Below are 25,699 nucleotides of genomic sequence, written 5' to 3'. Positions count from 1 at the left end.
CTCTCCATTGCTCTCTCGGTCCCCTGCAAGCTCTCATCTCTCGAGAAGCCCAACCAAAGTTTCCCGCGCCATTTCAGGGAGCGTTCCTCGAGAGACGAGAGCTTGCAGGGGGCCGAGAGAGCAATGGAGAGCAAAATCCGGCTGCTCCCCGAACCAGACGCTGTTTACCGCTCCGAGTCCCAAGCGACAGGAGAGGAGGGCTGCCTTGTGCTGCAAATATACCAAGGTGGAATCCTGATGCCGCCCTTACAGCGGAGAGAAGAAGCCGGATTTTGCTCTCCATTGCAGACACCAGATCGTAATGCACCACCTGCAAAAATGCGAAAATTTCCAAATGTAGCCCTGCCCTCTTACAGCTCTCCTGATGTTCAACTGTTGTCTCTCAAGGAGGATACTTGGCCAGCTTCATGCTTGATGTCTCCCACCTTGGCAGCTTTAAGACTTGTGGACTTCAACTCCCAGAATGCTCCACAATTCCCCAGAATGGGCTCGGCGGGAGTTGAAGTCCAAACGTTGTAAAAGAGCCACAATTGCCCAGCCCTGGGCTAGGGTAGGCTGACGCCGCGCGGATGGGAGGAGGGGCGGGCGACCCAGCAATTAAGTTGTGGTTTGGAAGTATATATGGGGGAAATTATTTGGTTTATTATTATTGATAAATATAATTAATTGATTTGTAAGGAATTGGATTGCATGGAAATAATTGGAATATTCATGTTCATATTGATTAATATACAAAAAAGATAGTTATATAACTAATTGATTTATATTAAAATGTTGAATTTGTATTAAACAACTGTATTACATAATTACATAATTAACCAATGTAAGGATGGATATAAAAATAGATGACAATGGGAAGGGGTATAATATAGAATAGAAGGGAAAAATTGAATTTGATTAAGATTAGAGATGAGGATGAAGGGTAATATTGGTTTTTTAAAAAAATAGATGAGGAATAAATATGGCAAAAAGGAAATATAGAAATTGTAAATTTAATTGAAATGACTAAACGCTGTTTAAATTTGTGAACCAGCCAAATATTCTGTTCAAAGAAAATACATTGTATGTTTGTATGTGTGTTTCTAATTACTGCTATTTATTCATATTTGTTCTCTTTTATTCTTTAAAGTTTAACAATTCATTCTTTATCTTAATATCTTTATATTTGCTTGGGGTTGGCTTTCTTCCCTTTCATCTTTTTTATTGTACAGCAATCTTTCTCCTCAAACCTACCACCTCTCTCTTTTCTTTCCTTCTTACTTTCTCTTCCCCCCACCCTCTTTTTCTCCTCCCTACTTCCTCTTCCTTTCTCCTCCTCCTCCTCTCTTCCTCCCTCTCTTACCCTCACTCCTACTCTAATTTCCCTTCCTTCATCCCTCTCTATTGCTGTATCCTTTAATGCATATGGACTACTCAGAGGGCTGAAAAAGTTATTTTTGACTGGTCCTCACACTTTTGACCAGTCCTCGAACTTACGACTGTCCTCACATTTTACATTTTTGCCCTATCTTGTCATCATGGTGAAGAGAAGCAGTTGTGAAATGAGTGACATGGTTGTTAAGAATGCTGCATGGGCATAAATGTGAGGATGGTCATAAGTGTGAGGACCAGTCAAAAGTGCGAGAACCTGTCAGAAATGACTTTTTTCAGCCCTCTGGTTAGTCCTTTTGTGCATATGGACTACTCGGAGGGCTGAAAAAGTTATTTTTGACTGGTCCTCGCACTTTTGACCAGTCCTCGAACTTACGACTGTCCTCAAATTTTACGTTTTTGCCCTATCTTGTCACCATGGTGAAGAGAAGCAGTTGTGAAATGAGTGACATGGTTGTTAAGAATGCTGCACGGGCATAAATGTGAGGATGGTCATAAGTGTGAGGACCAGTCAAAAGTGCGAGAACCTGTCAGAAATGACTTTTTTCAGCCCTCTGGTTAGTCCTTTTGTGCATATGGACTACTCGGAGGGCTGAAAAAGTTATTTTTGACTGGTCCTCGCACTTTTGACCAGTCCTCGAACTTACGACTGTCCTCAAATTTTACGTTTTTGCCCTATCTTGTCACCATGGTGAAGAGAAGCAGTTGTGAAATGAGTGACATGGTTGTTAAGAATGCTGCACGGGCATAAATGTGAGGATGGTCATAAGTGTGAGGACCTGTCAGAAATGACTTTTCAGCCCTCTGAGTAGTCCCTATACACATAGCCATGGCCACCCGGTCACATGACCAGCTAGCCACGCCCACCCAGTCACATGGCCTCCAAGCCACGCCCACACAATAAGCCACGCCCACAATTGTGTCCTTCTTACCAATGTTAAAATCTGTTCACCTTACCCTATACACATAGCCATGGCCACCCGGTCACATGACCAGCTAGCCACGCCTACCCAGTCACATGACCAGCTAGCCATGCCCACAAAATAAGCCACGCCCACAATGTCCCTCTTTACCAATGTTAAAATCTGGTCACCTTAGGTAATATTGTACTGCTAACTAGAGCATATAAAACATTTGCTAGACCAATTCTCGAATACAGCTCATCTGCCTGGAATCCGCACTGCATATCGGACATTAATACAATTGAGCGAGTCCAGAGATATTTCACGAGAAGAGCCCTCTGCTCACAACAAAATCCCTTATGCCACCAGGCTTGAAATTTTGGGCTTAGACAACTTAGAACTATGCCGCCTTCGGTCTGACCTAAGCGTAGTACATAAAATTATCTGCTACAATCTCCTACCTGTTAATGACTACTTCAGCTTCAACCACAACAATACACGAGAACACAATAGATATAAACTTAAAGTAAACCGCTCCTAACTCAATTGCAGAAAATACGACTTCAGCAACAGAATGGTCAATGCCTGGAATGCACTACCTGATTCTGTGGTTTCTTCCCCAAACTCCCACAACTTTAACCTTAGACTGTCTACTGTTGACCTCACCCCATTCCTAAGAGGTCTGTAAGGCACGTGCATAAGCGCACCAATGTGCCTACCCTCCCTGTCCTACTGTCCCCATTTTATTCGTATCCATTTCATGTATTCATAATCATGTTTATACCTATATTTGTTATCTTATACACGTTTGACAAAATAAATAAAATAAAATGACGTGTGTGCCTTCAGATGCTGGGCTGGAAGTCGCATCGTTCCTACAACTTACTAACCCCAATCCTGAGATTGTCCCATTTGCTCAACCAGGCGATAAAGTAGAGAAAACACTCGTATGGACTTCAAGACTGTCTTTTATTCTCCATCTTTTAGGAATGAAATTCACCAGATTATTGTTAATGTCAGTAGTCTCAAAGATGCTTCTTCAAAAGGCAACTGGACTATTTTTTTTTCCATTGAGGAAATTAATGTCAATGAAGAGGAATCACTGAATGACAAGGATGCACCTGTTCTTCTGGCACTATTGTGTTTGGAAATTAGTATGATACCAAGAATTATGGACTTTTACATATAAGGAATGGCCAAGGTAGAAACACATGGAAGTATGAATGGGTTTAAAGTATCTTGATGCAAATACTGATAATCGAAATTACGCAAAGGGTGATTCGCAATTCCTTCTCTTGTTTCTACAAAAGAAGAAAATAATTATTGGAGCAAAGAAGTACCTTTCTCTAAGATTGTGTGTCTTTCCTCAAGTACGACCTCCTTAGAATTGGGTGAGTCCATAGAAGACAACTCTACAGGAAAGGAAGTACAGTATCAAGTAGAAGACTGCTGATAGACTAGAAGTGAGACCTCAAACTAATGACAACACAGCATTGAAAGAATTAAAAGCGTCTCCACTGGCCCTATCCTTTTACTGTATTTACCAGGTTCAATTCCCAACCCCACCCGCCCTCAAATTAAGTCAACAGTATAAAGGTTGAAAATCAGAGAAATAAAAAAACTGGGTATCTCCTGAGCCTAATATCCCCAGAAGAGATACTGTCCACATCACAGGCTAATAAAAATACAGAAGGAGGGACAGACAAATCCTGACTTGCAAAGTTCCTCATCTGAAGCTTAGTATGCAACTTTTTGTATACAGGTAGTTCTCAACTTACAACAGTTAGTTTAGTGATGATTCAAAGTTACAGTGGCATTGAAAAAAGTGACACGATCTTTTTCACACTTAACAACCGTTGCAACCTCCCCCGGGGGTCAGGAGATCAAAATTCAGATGCTTAGCATCTGGTTCATATTTATGGCGGTTGCAGTGTCCCAGGAGTCAAGCAATCACCTTTTGTGAGCTCCTGACAAGCAAAGCCTATAGGGAAGCCAAATTCAGTTAACAACTGTGCTACGAACTTAACAACTTACAGTGATTCACTTAACAATTGTAGCAAGAAAGGTTGTAAAATGGGGCAAAATTTATTAACAAATGTCTCACTTAGCAACGGAAATTTGGGGCTCATTTGTGGTTGTAAGTCAAGGGCTACCTGTAGGTGTAATTTACTATGATGGCAGGGATGGTGGAAAGGATGAAAGAGGAATCTTTTTCACAGGATTAAAATAGGTTTATCTTCCCCTAGAACAGGGGTGGGCAAATGTGGCCCTTTTACAACCTGTGGACTTCAACTCCCAGAATTCCTGAGACAGGTATTCTTTGCACAGGTGTGCAAAGGTGTGGCATAGAGGATACTCTTTGCACAGGTGTGGCATGGAGGATACTGGTTGCTATGACAACTTTCATTGGGTGAAGGACAACTATGCTATCATCTGGAGCAGGGGTCTCCAACCTCAGTAACTTTAAGACTTGTGGACTTCAACTCCCAGAATTCAGCAAGCTGGCTGAGGAACTCTGGGAGTTGAAGTCCACAAGTCTTAAAGTTGTCAAGGTTGGAGACCCCTGATTTGGAGGGCTCAAAGCTGAGAAATCCTGGTCTAGCTTCACAATGTAGCTGTCTTGTTCCTCCACGCAAATAAGGAAGAGATGATTTTAGATTATAAAGCGTCAAAGTATCGCTCCTCCTTATCCAAAATATGGAGGTCTTATTTCAACAATCTATTATAAACTGTATGCCTTATTTCCAGCAAGTATAGCATTCAAAGGTAAGCAGTGTTTTACCTCAGCCCAGTAGATAGGGATATCACCACAAAGGATATTTATAGTTGTTCCAAGAGTGGTGCGAACAGCTAGCTTTCCCTTCTTGAAGCTGTAGACCAAGCTGTTGTTTTCTGAAACCTTTATGAAAGAAGATGAAATGGCTTATAAACAAATTGGTAGAATGGATTGGAACTTAATTTCTTCAATGGCGAAGAAATTTGCATATTTTTCATGATCCAGTTCCTTGACTTGGAAGATTCTTTTGGTGCAGAAGCCCATGGTTGCTATGATAGCTCATACTGTTATATTTTGTCCTCAAGACATCCTCAACAAGCCAATCTCAACCCAGTGTAAAACAAACCCAAAATTGAACTCTGTTATTGACTATTTAAAGATTTATACTGGATAATAAATGTAGCTCAGGGTTGAATTGTTGAGATCTCTCACTTCATTTCTCTTCCTGCAGTTGTTTTGTTACTCGGCTACGTAATATCAATGGGTAGAGGAGTTAAATTTGTTGGCTACTGTATACATGTCAAGTTGCCCTACTAGCTTTTAAAAGATCTGTTAAAGATCTGTTTGGATACCATGACCTTATGAGCTCAACAGGGGTGGGTTCTACCAGTTAAATATAAGGTAAGGAGTGGAGGAAAGTATCCCTAGAAAATAGCTTATCCAGCGAAAAATAAACTTAGGAGGAGAGGAGGAGACATACTGGGGAGCAGTTAAAGCTAAACTGTGAACCAGCAAAATATAGGTTAGGAATGGAGGGAAGCATCCCTGGAAAACAGCTGAAAAGCTGTTATCCAGCCAAAAATAAACCTAGGAGGAGTAAAGGAGAAAATGTTGTAAAGCAGTTAAAACTAACTGTGATCCAGCCAATAAATAAGGTAAGGAGTGGAGGAAAGCATCCTTGGAAACCAACTAATTAAGCTGCAGTCCAGCTAAAAATAAACCTAGGAGGAATGAAGGAGATACCTTTGAAGAATGGATATCAACTTTAAAATGTCTTTCAGAGAGGAATGAAATATTTTATATTATTAACCAATAATATTAACCAATATTTTATATTGGTTATTAGATGTGTCCTAAAGGAAACATTGACTTGATTTGGGTCTTTGAAGTACAGAAAATACATGAAATACTGATTGATAAATGATAAATGAATACTATAAAATGCTGTTTGGATTTGAAGTTTGAGAGTTAGGGTGACTACATAATAGAAACTTAAATGTTAGAATAAGATGTTAGATTGAATGATAAAAATTGGGTTTAGATTTTGGGTGGTTTTTTTTTTCTCTTGTTATTTTTGCTATTTTTTGTCTGTCTTAAGATGTTAATGGATGAATTTGGGAATTTATATCTATGTTATACCGGGCCAAACTCTTGCTCCAAAAAGATGTTGTTTTATGTTTTAAAAATAAATTTAAAAAAAATAAAAAAAAACCCCAAACGGGTGGGTTCTACTTACCTTTACTACCGGATCACAATGGGATCGCAATGCTTATTTATTGTCCTCAGTAACCAATATCTTTTGGGATTTCACAGGGTGAATTCCTCGTTTTTTCTACCAATCACTAGCATTTCTCACTACTACCCAGATACAATAGTTCTAAACTTGTATTTTGAACATTGACCTATTTCTTCACAAAAAGAAAAATACTAGCATGCCCCACCATCCATCCATCCATCCATCCATCCATCCATCTCTATCTATCTATCTATCTATCTATCTATCTATCTATCTATCTATCTATCTATCTATCATCTATCCATCCATATCTATCTATCTATCTATCTATCTATCTATCTATCTATCTATCTATCTATCTATCTATCATCTATCCATCCATATCTATCTATCTATCTATCTATCTATCTATCTATCTATCTATCTATCTATCTATCTATCTATCTATCTATCTATCTATCTATCATCTATCCATCCATATCTATCTATCTATCTATCTATCTATCTATCTATCTATCTATCTATCTATCTATCATCTCTCTCTCTCCCTCTCTCTCTCTCTCTATGTATCTATCTATCAAATTTCTATGCCACCTGTCTGACTTAAGTGACATTTAAATTGTTACAAATCCTTGCTAGGTTATCCCTTCTACATCGTAGTATTTGACAAAGAAGGCAACAAGCAATTCTTCCCACCCCTTCTTTCTCACCTGTTCATCAAGCTGTTCAATTCTGTGGGTGATTTCATTTAAACTGGGAACGTCAATTGAATCCATTGCCACTACTGAGCATTGTTTTTGATCCTTAATTCGGATGCCAATCAGATGCTAGGAGCAAAAACAGAACCAGCATGCTCAGAATAAATGAAAAGATTTTGAGACTGTAAATGTTAGCAAAATGTTAAGACCATGGAACTGGCTGTCTCAAGAGCTGGTAGACTCCCTTTTGTTGGCTATTTTCAAGCAAAGGCAAGACAGCTGTCTGACAATGAGGTTTTAATTTGGATTTCCGCACTCATTAGGAAGTTGGATTTAATTTCTAGGGATGCCCCTCAACTCTGAAGTAAAAAGGAGTCCCTGTAGATTTTAAGGGGCAGTGCTCATCTCCGTTTCAAGGCCGTTGAGCCAGCACTGTCCAAAGACATTTCCACAGTCATGTGGTCAGCGTGATGTCACAGAGCGCTGTTACCTTCCCACCAAAATGGTGCCTATTTATTTGCATGCTTTCAAACTACTAGGTGGGCAGGAGTTGGGGCAAGGATGGGAGCTCCTTGGCTTGGAATATTTCTTACATGTTTGTAGTCATAGACAACTGTTGCTGAAGTCTTATTGGCCTTGATAAAAAATGCAGCCACTCTTTCCTGGTTGTTCACCATCATGGTCCGCTCTACGGTCTGACCGTCCTTTCCATTGCTGATGGTTTTGATTATCTGCACAGGAGACAAGACACAACTAGGAAGCGTGTTTTGTGTATTCTTCTTTGTTGGCATAATTCATCTCAAGGGGGTCATCTAAGCTGCCACTGCATAGGTCAGTGATGGCAAAACTTTTCGGCACTGAGTACCCAAACCGGAATTGTTGTGGCCCGTCAGCGGCCTGTGCAGTTAGTAGCTGATTCCAACAGCGAGGAGGCTGGTGTGGTGCTGCGCCAGCAGCCTGTGCAGCTGGCATTTGAGTCGGACAATGAGGAGGCTGGAGAAGATGTGGTGCCAGAGGCAGGGATTCAGCCAGGGCCTTCCGAACCTCCAGAAGCTCCCATAAGTGAAGAGGAAGAAGAGGAGGAGCCTCTTCTCGATGCACAGGTGCGCAGAGCTGCCAAAAGGCAGGAGTGGCTCCTCAGGAGGAGGTCTCCTCAAGAGTAAGGCTTGGGCTAATTGGCCACTCCCTTAGCCTATTTAAGGAAGAACGACGACTGAGGCAATTTGCAGGGAACATCATTCACTCTCCTTCGCGTCCTGATCTTAGTTCTCTTATCAGTTTCCTGCAAATTGCTTCTGGGCTTTCAGCCAACCATAGTAAGATTACGATTATTTATTCTTTGGATTCTTGTAGGCTGTTAAGGAAGTTAATTAACAGCCTTTGTTTGAAAAAGACTGATTTAATTTAGTAGACTAAGATTTGTACAGACTTTGTGTGTGCTGCGTTCTTTGATGTCCGTAGCAGGGGCAGAAAAGGAATGCGCATGCGCTGTAGTACCAGAAACCCGAAGACTAGCTGGCCAATATGCATGCGCGCGCCGGCCACCTGGTCTTTGGGTTTCCGGCACACACATGCCACCTGGTCTTCACGTGCGCTGAAGCACAGGAAACCCAGCATGACAAGGTGGCTGGCACGCAGGCACGTGCTGGAAGCCAGAGGAGCAGCTGGCGACGGTGCACGTGCCCTCAGAGAGGGCTCTGCGTACCACCTCTGGAATGCGTGCCATAGGTTTGCCATCATGCATGCATGCACTGGCCACCTGGTCTTTGGGTTTCTGGCATGCACATGCATGCCAGCCTGGTCTTTGCACACGCCGGAGCACTGGAAACCTGAAGAACAGCTGCACGCATGTGTGATGGCAAGCCTATGTCATGCATGTCAGAGGTGGCACACAGAGCCCTCTCTGGGGACATGTGTGCCATCTCCAGTTGTTCCTCTGGTTTCTGGCACGTGCATGTGTGCCAGCCACCTGGTTGCGCTGAAGCCCAGGTGGCCAGTGCGCGCATGCGTAGTGGCCAACTTGTCTTCGGATTTCTGGTGCTCTGGCAAGTGCACAGACCAGCTGGCTGGCGCGCATGCACATACACCAGTGAACCAAAAACCAGAAGGCAAGCTGGCCAATGCGCATGTGCGCACTGGCCACCTGGTCTTCGGGTTTTCAGCATGCACATGTGCACTGGCCAGCTGGTCTTTGCACATGCCGGACCACCAGAAAACAAAAGACCAGCTGGCTGATGCGCATGCGTGCACCGGCCAGCTGGTGTTTGGATTTCCTGCACACGCATGAGCGCCAGTCAGCTGGTCTTTGCGTGCGCCTGAGTGCTGGAAACTTGAAGACTAGCAGGCCACGTGTGCATGTGCATGGCCAACTGGTCTTTGGGTTTCCAGGGCTCCAGTGTGACCAGGTGGCTGGCACGCATGCACATGCCAGAAACCAGAACAGCTGGCGATTACATGCATGCCCACAGAGAGGGCTCTGCTTGCTACCTCTGGCCTGTGTGCCATAGGTTCGGCATCATGGGCATAGGCAATCCTCAACTTATGGCTACAACTGGGACCAGAATTTCTGTTACTAAGCAAGGCAGTTAAACGAGTTGTGCCCCAATTTTATGAACTTTCATTGCTATGGTTGTTAAATTAATCACATGGTTACTAAATGAATCCAGCTTCCCACACTGACTTTGCTTGTTGGTAGCCTGCTCGGAAGATCACGAATGGTAAGTCCATGGCCCCGGGAAGCCTCAGCCATCATGAATACATGCCTGTTCCTAAGTCCCAAATTTTGATCATGCAACTGTAGGGATGCTGCACGGATTGTAGGTGCAAGAACTGGTCATAAGTCACTTTTTCAGTGCTGTTGTAACTTCAACAATCAGTAAATGCTCAAGGACTGAGCCCTTATAGCTCCTACTCACCCTTTCAGTGTATTCCTGAGTAATATACACTCCAATGAGAATGGCTGCAATAATTACTGCTGTCAGAAGCACCAACACTGAGGAGATGAGAATGACTTGCTTCCTGTCTTTTGGGATTCTGGGGATAAACTTGAATCCCTGGGGAAAGAGTCGGCAGCTTAGCTGGTAAACGGAAGTTCAGAAGAATGTTATTCTACCCCAGTAGTGGGTTTCAAAATTTTTTACTACTGGTTCTGTGGATGTGGCTTGGTGGGCATGGCAGGGGAAGGATACTGCAAAATCCCCATTTCCTCCCGATCAGCTGGGACTTGGGAGGCAGAGAATAGATGGGGGCAGGGCAATGGTGGGTTGCTCCCGGTTCACAAGAACTGGTAGTAAAAATTTGTAGTAGTTCGGAGAACCGGTAATAACATTGGCTGGCCATGCCCCCGAACTGGTCCCGGCCTGGTCACCACTCGCTTACCCCGCCCACCTCATCAGAGGCTTTTTTTTTTTTAACTTTTAAAAGCATTTTTTCTACAACCTCTTCAGCCGAAGAGGTTGTAGGGAAAAAAAATGCCTTTAAAAGCCTCTGGCAATCCCAGCTGAGTTGCCTGATTGTCAGAGGCTTTTAAAAGCATTTTTTTCTGCAACCTCTTAAGGTTGTAGAAAAAATGCTTTTAAAAGTTTTTTTTAAAAAAGTTGGCCATGCCCACTCAGTCACATTACTCCCCCACCAAACCACACCCACAAAATAAGCCACACCCACAGAACTGGTAGTAAAAAAATTTCGAACCCACCTCTGGGGCAGGGCTAGTCAGAATTTCTACTACTGGTTCTCCAGAACTGGTCAGAACCTGCTGAAACCCACCTCTGTTCTACCCCCTCCCAAATCTCACCCATCTTTTTCTTCTTACGTGGCCATTTATACAGGAAACAAGAGAGGTCACCAAATTGCAGAAAACTACTTCTGCACACCAAGCCTTTTAAATAAAAGTGGACTCCCTTAATAACCTGAGCAAAGTGGAAAAATCCTTTCTTAGTATGGGTAGTCCTTGACTTGTCACCACACACTTGAGCCCAACACTGATGTTGCTAAGTGAGAAACTTGTTAAGTGAGTTCTTAAACTCACTTGTTAAGTGAGTTCTTAAATGGAATAATCCCTTAAAATAAGGACCAGCTAAGAAAGGCAAGGGTTGAGCAAATTATCTTCCTTTTCAATATAAGTAGCTCAGGGTTGAACTGGGGAATTCTTGGTGCTATTTTCCTTTTCAAGTGTCTATTAAAAAGATAAAGGCTTGAGTGTTATGAATATATTTATTCTAAGGTTCACTTGCTTTGAGTGCTTATTCTCCATCCAACTGCTTTGGATAGCCAATTAGACTAAGAAATGCAATTTTTTTTACTATTTTTACTAAATGTAAAAAATTCCATTTCTTAGTCTAATCGGCTATCCTAACCCGACCCTTCCTCGCTATCACTCCTCTCTCCAAAGATTTATGGATAAATTAATACAAAATAAGCAGTTTGATTAGAACAGAGAATAAATTTGATAATTTGATAAATTAGCATTTGTATGACTTTAAAAATATCCACAGTTCATAGTGGTGGGACAACTGCTCAAAAGCACAAAGAGTGATTTTAGCAATAGCCCTTTAATTTGCACTATTTTATTCTTTATATCTCTCATCTGCCAAATGCACTTTCCCAGTTTGAGCATTATTAGAACCGAAAAATGAAACAACTTACTGGGATTTCGGGTACTGCGTTAGCTTCACAGTTAGTTTTGGAATTCATTCTGGTGGCTTGGGGAGTGAATACTTTTAAAGTTGCCTTTAGTTTACTCATTTTCTTTTATAGAGAGAGAGAAACCTGAAGAGTTATGTGGGGGTCAAAGGGTCTTGACAAAAAAAGCAGAGATAAACGTGATCACACCTCATTCTACCTGGCTTGGAATTTCACCATCTTCGGCTAGAGGCAAAAACGTCCATTTCACCTTCATACAATTGGAAAGCGAAGCAAGAAAACCAGAACGTTCACATTTTTAAAAAATGTAATTTACTAGGAAAAAAGGCAACAACTGTGAAGAAACCCTCTAATTTGGGAGGCTGTTTCTCTATATCCCCCTTCTCTTATGATTTGAGAAAAGGACAACAAAGATAAAAAGAAGATAAAAAGACATCATGTTCAGCCACACTTTTGACATCCGACTATTCTCTTTCTGCACAGAAGTTACAAGCTATAAAAGGATTCATTCTGCAAAGGAAGTGCAATAAAAAAAATAGAGTAAATGTGAAAGAGAAAGGGGAGGACAAAGAAAAAAGGAGATAGAAAAAAAGGAAATAAAAGAACAAAAAACATACAAAGAAATATAAAGAAGTGGTTTCCAAGCTTCCCCTCTGCAGTTAGAGACATAATTCTAATCAAACCTCTTTCTACAAGGTTAAATATTTCCCTTCTTTCTGAACTTATTCTTTCTATTATCAAACTCTAAGCCCCAAAACTGTTTTCTTTGTATGCAAAAAGCCCATAAGGAGCTTTCAGTCACTGATGAATATTTATTTCATTTGGAAAATTCATATTGCTGGCTCAGAGAGACTCAGGGCAGCTTACGAGAAATAAAAACACAATATACCAGAAATAAAAATAATAAAAATAATAAAATAATAATAATAACCCCCATCCCAGAAACAACACCCAGAAGCAAATCAGCAACCAATGCAGCTCCTGTAGGAGAGATAACACCAGAGGTGGGTTTCAGCAGGTTCTGACCAGTTCTGGAGAACCGGTAGTGGAAATTTTGAGTAGTTCGGAGAACCAGTAAATACCACTTCTGACTGGCCCCGCCCCCATCTATCCTCTGCCTCCCGAGTCCCAGCTGATTGGTAGGAAATCGGCATTTTGCAGTAACCTTCCCCTGCCACACCCATCAAGCCACGCCCACCAAGCCACACCACGCCCACCAAGCCACACCACGCCCACCAAGCCACGCCCACAGAACTGGTAGTAAAAAAATTTGAATCCCACCACTGGATAACACATGTTGATAATGACTTTTCCCTAATCAAACAGATCCGTCTGGTCATCCCAACAATTTCTGTCAATTTCACCAATGTCGCCCTGGTTGGTGAAACAACCAACAGACTGTTGAATCTTTCCAGCTTTGTGCATATAATAGTCTGAGGTAGTAGACTATGCAGTAATCACATACTGAAATAATCTTCCATATCTCTTTTCTAACCATGTATCCATCTGTCCTAAAGGAAAAGTTCTGGCTTCAATTGGTTTTTAATTTTTATAATTCTCTGTTGAGTTAGTGCTAGCATTAGCATTAGCAATAACTACTATATACTGTTCCCTAATGCTTTACAGTACTCTCACATATTGTCCCCAACAATCTAGGTCCTCATTTTATCAACCTCAGAAGGATGAAAGGCTGAGTAAACTTTGAGCTGGTCAACATTGAACAGGCTGTAGGAAGAGTTAGCCTGCAATACAGCATTCTAACCACTGTGCCACCACAGTTCCTAGTTTAAACATTAAAAATGCTTAAAATAGAAAACTACCGTATTTTCTGGCGTATAAGACGACTGGGCGTATAAGACGACCCCCGAGTTTTCCTGTTAAAATATAAGGTTTGGGCTATACTCGCCGTATAAGACTACCCCTCTTCCAACGCACACCAAATAAAAATTAAAAAACATCAACTGGCTCACCCACAATGTAAAAGCAACTATGCTAGACCCAAAATGGCCCCTGCAACAAGCAGGAACCTCACACAGCCACAAAAAGCCCAAAAAAACAACTTTCACACTTTACACACACAAAATTCCACATACAACTTTGTGAGATTTTGTGTGTTTGTGTAGTTAGAGTGAAACACTACAGAAACACGCTAAATCTCAGAAAGCTGCACAAATATTATTTTATTTTATTTTATTTTTATTTTTATATGAAAACTAAATTTAAAACTTCCTAAACTTTAAATGGCTAGGTCTAAAAAAGAACAACTAAAAAAAAACCCAATTAACTATTTTTTTTAAAGCTCCTAAAGGGGGAAAAAACTTACCCAACAGAACAGAGGTCTCCAACCTTGGCAACTTTAAGACTTGTAGACTTCAACTCCCAGAATTCCTCAGCCAGCTTTGTTTTGCTGGCTGAGGAATTCTGGGAGTTGAAGTCCACAACTCAGGCAGGGAGTGGCTTGCTGATGGAATGGATTCAGGCAAGCGAAGCAAGGCAAGCGTTGCGACTAGCAGCTAAGGTAAGCAAGCTGGAGGGGGAAAACTTTTTTTCTTTTACATGGCTCTGGCGATCCCAGCTGAGTTGCCTGATTAGCAGGCAAAGCTGGGATCATCAGAGTTTGGATCACCAGAGCCATTTAAGGCTCGTCAGAGCCTTTCGGGCTGGTCTGCCTGGTTACAGGAGAACGACACCCAGTGTATAAGATGACCCCCAAATTTTGAGAAGATTTTCATGTGTTAAAAAGTCGTCTTATACGCTGGAAAATACGGTAGTTGTAGAAGTTAGTTGTGGCCATTGATCTTAGAGTAACTTTAGAGCCCGTGCCATTAATCTTAAAAATAGTTGAAAGAGGTCAAGGTGTAAAGTTACCAAGGACTCTCATGTTTAGAATAAGTCTGCATAAATAAACTCGAGTTCACTGGCTTAGATTTTGATGTGGGAAATTATTTCATTGTACAGTGAGGCAGATGTCTAGGCTGGATTTGGCATTTTTGTCCACCTATCGAGTCCTTCCCAAAGGAGCTTGGAATGGATAGGTATGGATGCTCTATGGCAGCGATGGCTAACCTTTTTGCCGTGGCGTGCCAAAAGCGGGGGGAGCGCAGGGGGTTTGCACGCGTGCATGCCCACACCCATAATTCAATATGCCACGCCCTCCGCGCAAGCACGTGATGCCCCCCACGCTTCTCCCCACTTTTGGAACATGATGGCCCGGTGGGCCCAGTAGGCCCGTTTTTCACCCTACCCAGACTCCAGAGGCTTTCTTGGAGCCTGGGGAGGGCGAAAATGGCCTTCCCCACTCCCGAGAGGCCCTCCAGAGGCCGGAAACGGCCTGTTTCCTGACTCCCAGTGGGCCTCGAAGGGCCGAAAATCAGGTGGCCGGCATGCACATGCGTGCTGGAGCTAACCTATGGCAATGCTCACGTGCCACAGATATGGCTCTGCGTGCCACCTGTGGCATGCGTGCCATAGGTTCGCCATCACAGCTCTATGGTGTTTCAGGTATCATCGCAGGATGTAAGTTGTTCCAGGTAAAGCTGTCTTTTGCAATTGACTAATGGTGAATTTGTCAGTGCTAGGGGTGGTCAAGTGATGCTCCTGTTTTTTGGGGATCTGGGCTAATGTTAGTCAGGGCTGATTCATGATCTGCAGCTCAGAAAAGCTTATGCCTTTTAATAAATTATGTTAGTCAGAGTTAGTGCTGCCAAACCTGTTCTGATTTTATATCCACGTAAAAACACTTTTATTCACTTTCCAGAAATGAGCTGTATGAAAACATCATTCATAAGCAACATCCCTTTCTCATTCCTATTTTTAAGGTTATTTGCATTTTTTTAAGGCGATGCACAGTTTCATGTCCAAGAATATCTATGTATTCCAGAGAGGTCTCATTGGCATTCAAATAAAAGTAAAAACAGGGAGGACAGAAAAACCAATGTCTTGATTTAGTTGGATCTGCAAAAAAAAGATCACACAAAGCTGAGCAAATTATGGCCAGGCCCTTCCATAGCTATCTTGTGATAAAAGGTAAAGGTAAAGGTTCCTTTCGCACATATGTGCTAGTCATTCCTGACTCTAGGGGACGGTGCTCATCTCCGTTTCAAAGCCAAAGAGCCAGCGCTGTCCGAAGACATCTCCATGGTCATGTGGTCAGCATGACTAAACGTCAAAGGCGCATGGAATGCTGTTACCTTCCCACCAAAGGTGGTTCCTATTTTTCTACTTGCATTTTTTACGTGCTTTCGAACTGCTAGGTTGGCAGAAGCTGGGACAAAAATGAGAGCTCACCCCGTTACACAGCACTAGGGATTCAAACCGATGAACTGCCGACCTTTCGATCTACAAGCTCAGTGTCTTAGCCACTGAGCCACTACATCCCCACATCTTGTGATAGTCTCTCTCTATTGTTTTTTACAATTCCCAAAGGATCCCCAAATTCCACTTGCCTCTAACCAAGGAAGTTCCTAATTGTTTTGTAGGATCAGATGGGTGGCATATAAATCAAATCCATCCATGAATAAAATGATATGCTCAAGAGGTGAATGCCTGACCACCCAAGGTTAACTTTATGGTTTCCCCGTGTTCCTGGCTCAAAAGCAGTCATATTTTATTTAAATACAGGAAGAGAACGTCAGTTAAAGCAGAGCAGCCTCAGAAAAAAATCTATCAAAACCTAACTGACTCACTCCAAGGGATTGGTTTCTCCCCCTTAAGCACTGACAAAACTGGGTTTACCTAGAAATAAATATTTTCTAGAAGCAAATTGCCATGCACGCCTGGGGCCCCATCTGCCTTCTGCTGATCCTACAATTTGTCACATCTGGCTGCCAGAAGGAAGGTAAGACTTAACAGGTAACGTTCTTCCTCTTGGGCAGCTTGTCACCCTTGGTGCAACTCCTTCTGTATCTTGGATGTTAGGCAACAGCTGCAAAAAGGAAGGGTTGCATAGGAATGGGAATTGAGCTAACATTGTGCAGTGATTTTATCTTATGTTTTATTTATTATTCATTTTGGAGCACTGAGAACATACTTGGGAAGCCAAGAGAAGACTGGTGGGAACCTGTCTCACATGGGTCTGCAAGGGTCGGTCCTCTCGCCCCTTCTGTTCAACATTTATGTGAAGCCGCTGGGTGAGATCATCCGTGGTTTTGGGGTGAAGTGTCATCTGTACGCTGATGATACTCAGCTGTACATCTCCACCCCAGACCACCCCAACGATGCCCTTGATGTGATGTCTCGCTGCCTGGAGGCCGTGCGGGTCTGGATGGGGAGGAACAGGCTCAGACTCAACCCCTCCAAGACCGAGTGGCTGTGGCTTCCGGCGTCCCGATATAGTCAGCAGGTGCCGTGGCTGACTATTGGGGGTGAATCTTTGCCCCCCACAGAGAGAGCTTGCAATCTGGGTGTCCTCCTGGATGCACGGCTGTCTTTAGAAGAGCATATGACGGCCATAGCCAGGGGGGCCTTTTATCAGGTTCGCCTGATTCGCCAGTTGCAGCCCTTTCTGGATCGGGACGCCTTGCGCACGGTCACTCACGCCCTTGTCACCTCCCGGTTGGACTATTGTAATGCTCTCTACATGGGGCTCCCCTTGAAGAGCACTCGGAGGCTCCAACTGGTCCACGCGACCGCGTGGGTGGTTATGGGCGCAACTCGTTGTGCCCACGTGACACCCCTCCTGCGCGAACTGCACTGGCTCCCAGTGGTCTTCCGGGTGCGATTCAAGGTGTTGGTCACCACCTTTAAAGCGCTCCATGGCATAGGACCCGGGTACCTTCGAGACCGTCTTCTGCCACCAATAGCCTCCCACTGGCCAGTCCGCTACCACAGAGAGGGTCTCCTCAGGGTGCCATCGGCCAAGTTATGTCGGCTGGCGACACCCAGGGGGAGGGCCTTCTCTGTGGGAGCCCCAGCCCTGTGGAATGAACTGCCCCCGGAAGTGCATAAGATCTCCAACCTCTGGGTATTTCGCTGTGCACTTAAGACCCTGTTGTTCCGCCAGGCCGGGCTATCAACATAATAATTTTAAATTGGGTGTTTTAAATTTCTGGGGTTTTAAATTGAGCCGAATTATTTAATAATTTTAAATTATTTTAATTGATGTTTGTCTTGTGCTTTTAATAGGCTGTACACCGCCCTGAGTCCTTCGGGAGAAGGGCGGTATAGAAATAAAATAATAATAATAATAATAATAATAATAATAATAATAATAATAATAATAATATTTAAGCAAGTCAGTGACAAACTAAGCATCTTTAACCAGATCACTTATTCAGTGCTACCTTAGTACTATACAGTAGTTACAGAGTTGTTTTAGTGCATTGTGTAAAACCGGAGGAATAGGTTACAGTTCAAGGAAGTAGACTAAATAAATAAATTCAGGAACTGAATGAAGCCCTTTGCTAACCAGTAACAAGTGTAGTGTAGATCAGCTCTTTTGCCGTAATTTCGCGAACAAGACTTCAAATAATTTTGTTTCTGTTTTCAAAATGAAGTTTAAAGTACATAAAGTACATCTTTCAGTTCATGGACTTGATGTTTTTCAAGTTAAGATTAAAGTCCCTGCAAAATCTTTGTTCTTCTCTTTTTCAAATATTTTCCAGGACAACTACCACATAAATGCAAATTATCACCAAAGAAAGGAAAATGCAAAAAAGCATTGGAAAGGGTTTACTATGATCACAAGAAAAAAATATGTCTGAACTTCGTTTATGGAGGTTGTGGTGGCAATAAAAATAACTTTGCCACTCTACAGGATTGTCTTTACCAGTGTAAAAAATTTGGTAAGGAGCTGCCAAGACTTGCTTACATTTGAACTCTCAATTTGTTAATTTTGAAGGTATCTGAAGATTTATTTTCATGCTTCATGCTGAATCATTTTGGTCCCTCTTGCAAAATTTGTAATTATTGTTACTGGATTTCTGTGGCAGATATGTGTGTGTTTGTGCATTTGTTTTACTATACAGGTAGTCATCAACTTATTACCACTATTGAGCCCAACATTTCTGTTGCTCAGTGAAACATTTGGCAAGTTACTTTTGCTCCATTTTACGACCTTTCTTGCCACAGTTGTTAAGTGAATCATTGTAGTTGTTAAGTTAGTAACACGGTTGTTAAGTGAATCTGGCTCCCCCATTGACTTGTCAGAAGATCGCAAAAGGTGATCACGTGACACCCCCCCGGGACACTGCATCCGTCATAAATATGAACCAGATTCTAAACATTGTTGTGGCCCATTAGCGGCCTGTACAGCTAGTAGCTGATTCTGACAGCGAGGAGGCTGGGGGGATGCTGCACCAGCAGCCTGTGCAGCTGGTACTCGAGTCAGACAATGAGGAGGCTGGAGAAGATGTGGTGCCAGAGGCGGGGATTCAGCCAGAGCCTTCAGAACCTCCAGAAGCTCCCATAAGTGAAGAGGAGGAAAAGGAGGAGCCTCTTCTCGATGCACGGGCACGCAGAGCTGCCAAAAGGCAGGAGTGGCTCCTCAGGAGGAGGTCTCTGTGAGAGTAAGGTTTGGAGCTAATTGGCCACTCCCTTAGCCTATTTAAGGAAGAACGCTGACCGAAGCAATTTGCAGGGAACAACTTCATTCACATACCTTCGTGTCTTGTCTTGCTTATCTTATCAGCTTCCTGCGAATTGCTTCTGGGCATTCTGCCAACCACAGTAAGATTACGATTATCTGAAATACTGTGCCTTAGAATTGAGTTATTATTCTTTGGATTCTTGTTGGCTGTTAATGAAGTTAAATTAATAGCCCTTGTTCAGAAAAGACTGATTTAAACTGCACTTGTGTTTGAACAACTACTAAGAAAGCTCATTAGTAGTCCTTAATTAGTAAACTAAGGTTTGTATGGACTTTGTGTGTGCTGCGTTCTTTGGGGTCCGTAACTGGGGCAGAACAAAAATCTAAATTTTGATCACGTCTCTATGAGGATTCTGCAACGGTCGTAAGCGTGAATAATGGACATAAGTCACTTTTTTCAGTGTAACTTTAAATGGTCACTAAATTTTTATTTATTTTTTTTTAAATTTGATTTATATGCCGCCCTTCTCCGGAGACTCAGGGCGGCTTACAATGCGTTAAGCAATAGCCTTCATACTTTGGTATATTTATACAAAGTCAGCTTATTGCCCCCACAAACTGGGTCCTCATTTCACCTACCTTAGAAAGGATGGAAGGCTGAGTCAACCTTGAGCCTGGTAAGATTCGAACCAGCAGAAATTGCAGGCAGCTGTGTTAATAACAGGGTGCACTAAACCACTGTACTATCAAGGCTCTTTGTAAGCTGAGAACCACCTGTATATCAGGTGATGTTCTAAGCATTATCACCTAGTTTTGTTTTATCTACATTGTTACTACCATTCTGTTTAATTTATGGATGTTTCTGTTTTCCTTTTCTGTCTAATGCTTGAGCTTCCTGATGGCTATATTAAAATTATGCTCTTTCACTTTTTTTTAATGCTCTTTCACTTTTAAGCTCCTCATTAATCCCCATATGATATAAAAAGCAATCTTTTTATTTAACAATGTTATTCTAATAAGGAATTTTTCCTTAATGAAAGTTTAGACAATGTATTTGAGCTGATTAATGTTTTCCCGTATTTGATCTTTATTGAAAATGATATAAAGTACACGTAGTCCTCGAGTTATGACCACAACGGAGCCCAAAAATTACATTGCTAAGTGAAACACTTGTTAAGCGAGTTTACCTCATTTTACGACTCTTCTTGCCACGGTTGTTAAGCGAATCACTGCATTTGTTAAGTTAGTAACCTGGTTGTTAAATGAATCTGGATTCCCGATTGCATTTGCTTGTCAGAAGGCAGCAAAAGGGGATCACGTGACACGGCCCTGGGACACTGAACCAGTTGCCAAGCATCTGACTGTTGATCACCTGACCATGGGGATTCTGCCACGGTCATAAGTGTGAGAAATGGTCATAAGTTATTTTTTTCAGCGCCGTTGGAACTTTGAATGAAGTTAAGTAAACTGCCATAAGCTAAGGACTTCTTGTAATATTATTTCCAAGCAGGATATTTGCATCTAATATTCACTCAGTTGTCTCTTATTCTTAGATCTTGAGTTACCCGCGGAAAACACAGCTGGAAATATTGACTGGAAGAAACGTATGTATGCTGTTGTCTGTACAGTATATTACAGGGACTCACAATGAAAGTGTGTGTATCAGAGGTGGGTTTCCATAGGTTCTGACCAGTTCTGGAGAACCGGTAGCGGAAATTTTGAGTAGTTCTGAGAACCGGTAGTAAAAATTCTGACTGGCTCCACCCCCATCTATTCTCTGCCTCCCGAGTCCCAGCTGAGTGGGAGGAAATGGGGATTTTGCAGTAACCTTCCCTTGGATTGGGGAGGGAACAGAGATTTTACAGTATCCTTCCCCTGCCACGCCCACCAAGCCACGCCCACCAAGCCACGCCCACCAAGCCATGTCACACCCACCAAGCCACACCCACAGAATTGGTAGTAAAAATTCTGACTGGCCCGCCCCATCAATTCTCTGCCTCCCGAGTCCCAGCGGAGCGGGAGGAAATGGGGATTTTGCAGTATCCTTCCCCTGCCATGCCCACCAAGCCAGGCCCACCAAGCCACACCCACGGAACGGGTAGTAAAAAAATTTGAAACCCACCACTGGTGTGTATGTGCCTGCACACAAAAGAGTATCACATCACAAGAGACAGGCCATCAGCAATAAGAATGGCAACTTTTATTTTTCAAGTTGATTGAAACACCCTAAAATTGGGTAGACTGAAATAATGGGTGGATGGACCTCTCGTCCTGTCTACAGGTAGTCCTCCACTTACGACCACAATTGAGGTCCAAATTTCCGTTGTTAAGCGAGACATTTGTTAAGTGAGTTTTGCCCCATTTTACGACCTTTCTTGCCACAGTTGTTAAGCGAATCGTTGCCGTTGATAAGTTAGTAACCACATGACCTTGGGAGGCATAAATATGAGCCAGTTGCCAAGCATCTGGATTTTGACCATGTGATCATGGGGATGCTGCAAAGTTCATAACTGTGAAAAACGGTCATGTTTTTCTAACTAGGTACCCATCACTGGTCCATAGGCCAGAGGTTGAGAACCATTGCTCTAGAGAATTCCTTCATGCTAGATTGGATTTAGAACAGATTGGATGAATACCCTTCAGAGATGGTTTAGTAAGAAACTTATGCCAAAGGGAGATTGGACACGATATGTAAGTTCCCTTCCAATCCATGCCTTCATTGAATCTGGGATCCTGGAGAACTGGTTCATACGTGAAGGTCTCTCTTGCTGGACATTTGATGGGACTGTCTTGGGAGGCAGGAAAGGAAAGGCATAGATGAACAGGTTTTCCTGCCTCTCCTTTCCAGAATCATTCTGTACTTCTAAAAGATGTGATGTAACGGGGACTCAAAGACGCTTTTTTTTTTCCTTGAGAAGGAAGAAGAAAATATTTAGCTTCTCATCCAAGAAAATTCATCAGTTATGATGGCAGGGGACAGCGGGAATAGAAGGATACTGTAGTTTTTGGAGTATAAGACACACCAGAGTATAAGACGCATCTTAGTTTTTGGAGAGGAAAATTTTAAAAAAGCTGATTGGCGGGTGGATCAGCCTCCTGAAATACCCCCAATCAGCTGTTCCCAGAGGTGAATTTTTGCAACAGGTTTGTTGATTGTAAGCTCTGTGTCTTGCTTCTTTTTCAACCTCTGAAACTTCTGAAACTCTGTTTCAGAAAAAAACTGTTTTTTTCTGTCTCTGAAAGTCTCCGAAACAGCTCTATTTCGGAGGCTTTTTTTCTGAAGCTTCCTTTCAGAGGCATTTTTTTCTGAAGCTCTGTTTTGAGGCTTTTTTTCTGAAGCTTTCTTTCAGAGGCTTTTTTCAGCCTCTGAAACCTCCGTTTGAGAGGCTGGGTGGGGCAACATGCGGAGTATAAGATACACCCAAATTTTCACCCTCTTTTTTGGGGGAAAAAGGTGCGTCTTATATTCCGAAAAATACAGTAGGTACTGACAGTTAAGAAGTATCCTTCCATATATCCTTCAGTATCCTTGAAAAAAAAGAATAATATGGCAGAAGCTGAAATAACAAGATATGGTGAAAAATGATTAATTTGTGATAAAGAATTATATAAAAGAGATGAATATGGAAAAAAAATGGGAAGATTGGAACAGATTATAAAGATTAATATATATACCACCACCCCTGCTATCACAACTGATGAAGCTTCTCGGGTGAAGCTTTTCTTCTTCTTCCTGAAAGAAAAAACAAAATAGTCCTGCTGCCTTTTGAAAAAGCACCTTTGAGATAATTATGAGCTGGATGACTGAGAATCTCCACAGACGACGGAGGGGAGAATTATGGGAAGGGGTTGTCCTTCACCCTATTTTCTTATCTTTTAGTTACATCCAGGAGATGCAGATTATATCCCAAAAAAGGATGGTGCAAAAAACATAGTACTCGATATTATTATGATTTTAAACTCCATCGGTGCAGAGCGTTTACTTACCATGGCTGCGGAGGCAATGAAAACAATTTTTCAAACTATATTGATTGTGTAAAGGCGTGTGATGTGTTTGGTACGTTTCAGCCATTTTACATATTTCCCCACCAACATCGCACCTTCACTTCTGTTTTAGTGTAATTCAGGGCTGTCAAACTCGATTTCATTGAGGGACACATCAGGGTTGTCTTTGACCTTGGGGCCCAGGGTGGGCGTGGCCAGGTGGGCGTGGCCAGCTCGACGTCGCTCGATGTGTTGGGGGCACCTGTGGTGGCCCGAGTGCTCTGCCAGCAAAAACGGGCTCCTGAGCTCCATTTTGGCTGCAACGGCCTCCTGCCAGCAAAAATGGAGTTTGGGGTGGCCATGCACGGCCCTCGCAAGCTCTGTTTTCAGCTGGGATGGCCTTCTGCAACCCTCTGCCATTGAAAATGGAGCTTGGGAGGGCTGTGTGCAGCCCTTGCGAGCTCTGTTTTTTCTGGCAGAGGCACCCCGGACCAGTCCTTTGCTATTTCCAGGGCGGCCCCAGAGGCCAGATCTAAGTACCCCATGCGCCGGATCCAGCTCCCGGGCCTTGAGTTTAACACCTCTGGTGTAATTCATGCATGGAAGTAAACCTTCCATCACTGGCTACCCTTCAAATACGTTGGACAACCATTTGAAGCCCAGATGAAAAAAAAATCAAAGCCTCCCTCTGCTCAAAACTGAATGGCTCCAGGAAAAAAGTTGTCCCTCAGCCATGGGGGAAGGATGAGCCCAAAGCAGAAATTTTTCTTTCATCATACATATTTTATGAACGCAACCCCAAAGTGAGAAAGGAGCTTGCAGACCCAAATGCCTGACCACCTTATCAAACACATTGTCACTGAAGTTCCCTCTCTCATGTTGATGGCAAAATGGGTACCAGAACCAGAGAAAAAACTCCATTAAACTGGAACAGCTACAGGTGGCTTTGCCTCTGCTATGGGGCAGGCATAGGACAAAGGCAACACCAACCATTGACAAGTTATCTTTGTGCCGTGGTTAGGGGCCATGAGTGACCTTCCATGTTCTAAAATTGGCTGGAGTGAAGAACATTATATGGAGTTCAAAATGGTTTGGTGGAATTGGAGATTGAAAAAAAAAACATGTTTAGGAAAAGTTAAAGGTGTGATCTACAATACTAGGCAGAAGGTGAGTTATGGCAGTAGATTGCCCAGGTGATCCAGGTAGAGAAGGGAAGAGAGGTTATAGGAAGATAGGGTCATCCCAACTTCTCCAAGCTATCTTGTAGCTTTCAAGGGCAGCCTAGAAAAGATGCTTCCATGCTAGTACTGAACATAGATTGAACCATGGAGTAAGGAGTAATTTTCTGTTATCAGGGGTACCCAGATATTTGAGATTTACAAAGATTAAAAAACGCAAAAGAGAGAGAGAGAGAGAGAGAGAGAGAGAGAGAGAGAAGAAGAAGAAGAAGAAGAAGAAGAAGAAGAAGAAGAAGAAGAAGAAGAAGAAGAAGAAGAAGAAGAAGAAGAAGAAGAAGAAGAAGAAGAAGAAGAAGAAGAAGAATCAAGTGGTCATGGTATTGAGGCCAAAGCAGTTATCTGTTGTGTGCTTTAGAATCTACCACTCCTTGATAAAAGAAAGGAGTAAAAATGTCTGTATATTTGATAGCATCATCACATGGTTTCCCAAAGCCTTTAGAAGCTGGAGCTGTATGATATCTAAACCTGTCCTGTGGTTGTATTTTACTGCATTACTACATTACTTGTATTACTGCATCCAATCTAGCCAATGATGTAGATACAGTGAGTATAGTAATAATGGATATATTACTTTTGGTGGATTTATAACATCTCTCTCTCTCTCTCTCTCTCTCTCTCTCTCTCTCTCTCTCTCTCTCTCTCTCTCTCTCTTTCTTTCTTTCTCTTTCTTTCTCTCTCTCTCTCTGTCTCTCTCTCTCTCCTTCCTGGCTGCCTACCCTTCACTTACCTACTTTCTCTCTCTCTCTCTCTTCCTTTCTTCTTCCTTCCTTCCTTCCTTCCTTCCTTCCTCTCTTTCTCTCTCTCTCTCTCCTTCCTGCCTGCCTGCTCTTCACTTACTTACTTTCTCTCTCTCTCTCTTCCTTCCTTTCTTCTTTCTTTTGCTCTTCCTTTCTCTCTCTCTCTCTCTCTCTCTCTCTCTCTCTCTTTCTCTCTTTCTTTCTCTCCCTTCCCTTCCTTTCCCTTCCCTTCTCTTCTCTCTCTTTTTTCCACAACATTGCCTGTATCATTTTAGGACACTTACCATGATAAGAAAGATGGAATTCCTGAACTCTTCAAAGCACAGACTCTCCAATCTGTTTTGTAGGAGAACTCATAACCTTTTGAATAA

At 42.6% G+C, this 25,699-nt stretch overlaps 2 protein-coding genes across 2 annotated transcripts in view; one reads left to right on the top strand and one right to left on the bottom strand.

Annotated features, from left to right (window-relative positions):
* Positions 1–3,223: 3,223 nt before the first annotated feature.
* LOC117668239 (surfactant protein C-like) lies at positions 3,224–11,895 on the bottom strand. Its single transcript, XM_034422009.1, has 6 exons — positions 11,848–11,895; positions 10,119–10,256; positions 7,797–7,934; positions 7,216–7,332; positions 5,056–5,172; positions 3,224–3,574 (listed from the first exon to the last, which is right to left on the bottom strand). The coding sequence occupies exons 1-6, from the start codon at positions 11,893–11,895 to the stop codon at positions 3,503–3,505; spliced, it is 630 nt and encodes a 209-aa protein (XP_034277900.1). The 3' UTR covers positions 3,224–3,502.
* Positions 11,896–16,391: 4,496 nt separating this feature from the next.
* Positions 16,392–25,699, top strand: part of LOC117668248 (actinia tenebrosa protease inhibitors-like) — a 35,380-nt gene continuing 26,072 nt past the window's right edge. Inside the window, exons 1-4 of the mRNA XM_087875570.1 lie at positions 16,392–16,681; positions 18,447–18,626; positions 20,923–20,973; positions 23,250–23,426. Of these exons, the coding sequence (XP_087731696.1) occupies positions 16,612–16,681; positions 18,447–18,626; positions 20,923–20,973; positions 23,250–23,426 (478 nt within the window). The 5' untranslated portion in view covers positions 16,392–16,611. The remainder of the gene's footprint in view (positions 16,682–18,446; positions 18,627–20,922; positions 20,974–23,249; positions 23,427–25,699) is intronic.

Source organism: Pantherophis guttatus, chromosome 9, assembly GCF_059756535.1.
Source record: "Pantherophis guttatus breed Tessera chromosome 9, ASM5975653v1, whole genome shotgun sequence".
NCBI lineage: Eukaryota > Metazoa > Chordata > Lepidosauria > Squamata > Colubridae > Pantherophis > Pantherophis guttatus.
This window is presented reverse-complemented; position numbering and strand designations above follow the sequence as displayed.

Excerpts from the sequence above, each read along its gene's own strand:
- LOC117668239 (XM_034422009.1), bottom strand. The coding sequence starts at position 11,895 with ATGAATTCCAAAACTAACTGTGAAGCTAACGCAGTACCCGAAATCCCA. Across the intron at positions 10,257-11,847 it reads ACGCAGTACCCGAAATCCCA|GGATTCAAGTTTATCCCCAG; the intron begins GTAAGTTGTTTC and ends CTCTTTCCCCAG. Across the intron at positions 3,575-5,055 it reads TCCCTATCTACTGGGCTGAG|AAACAAGAGAAGGAATTGCG; the intron begins GTAAAACACTGC and ends CTTCTTTTGTAG.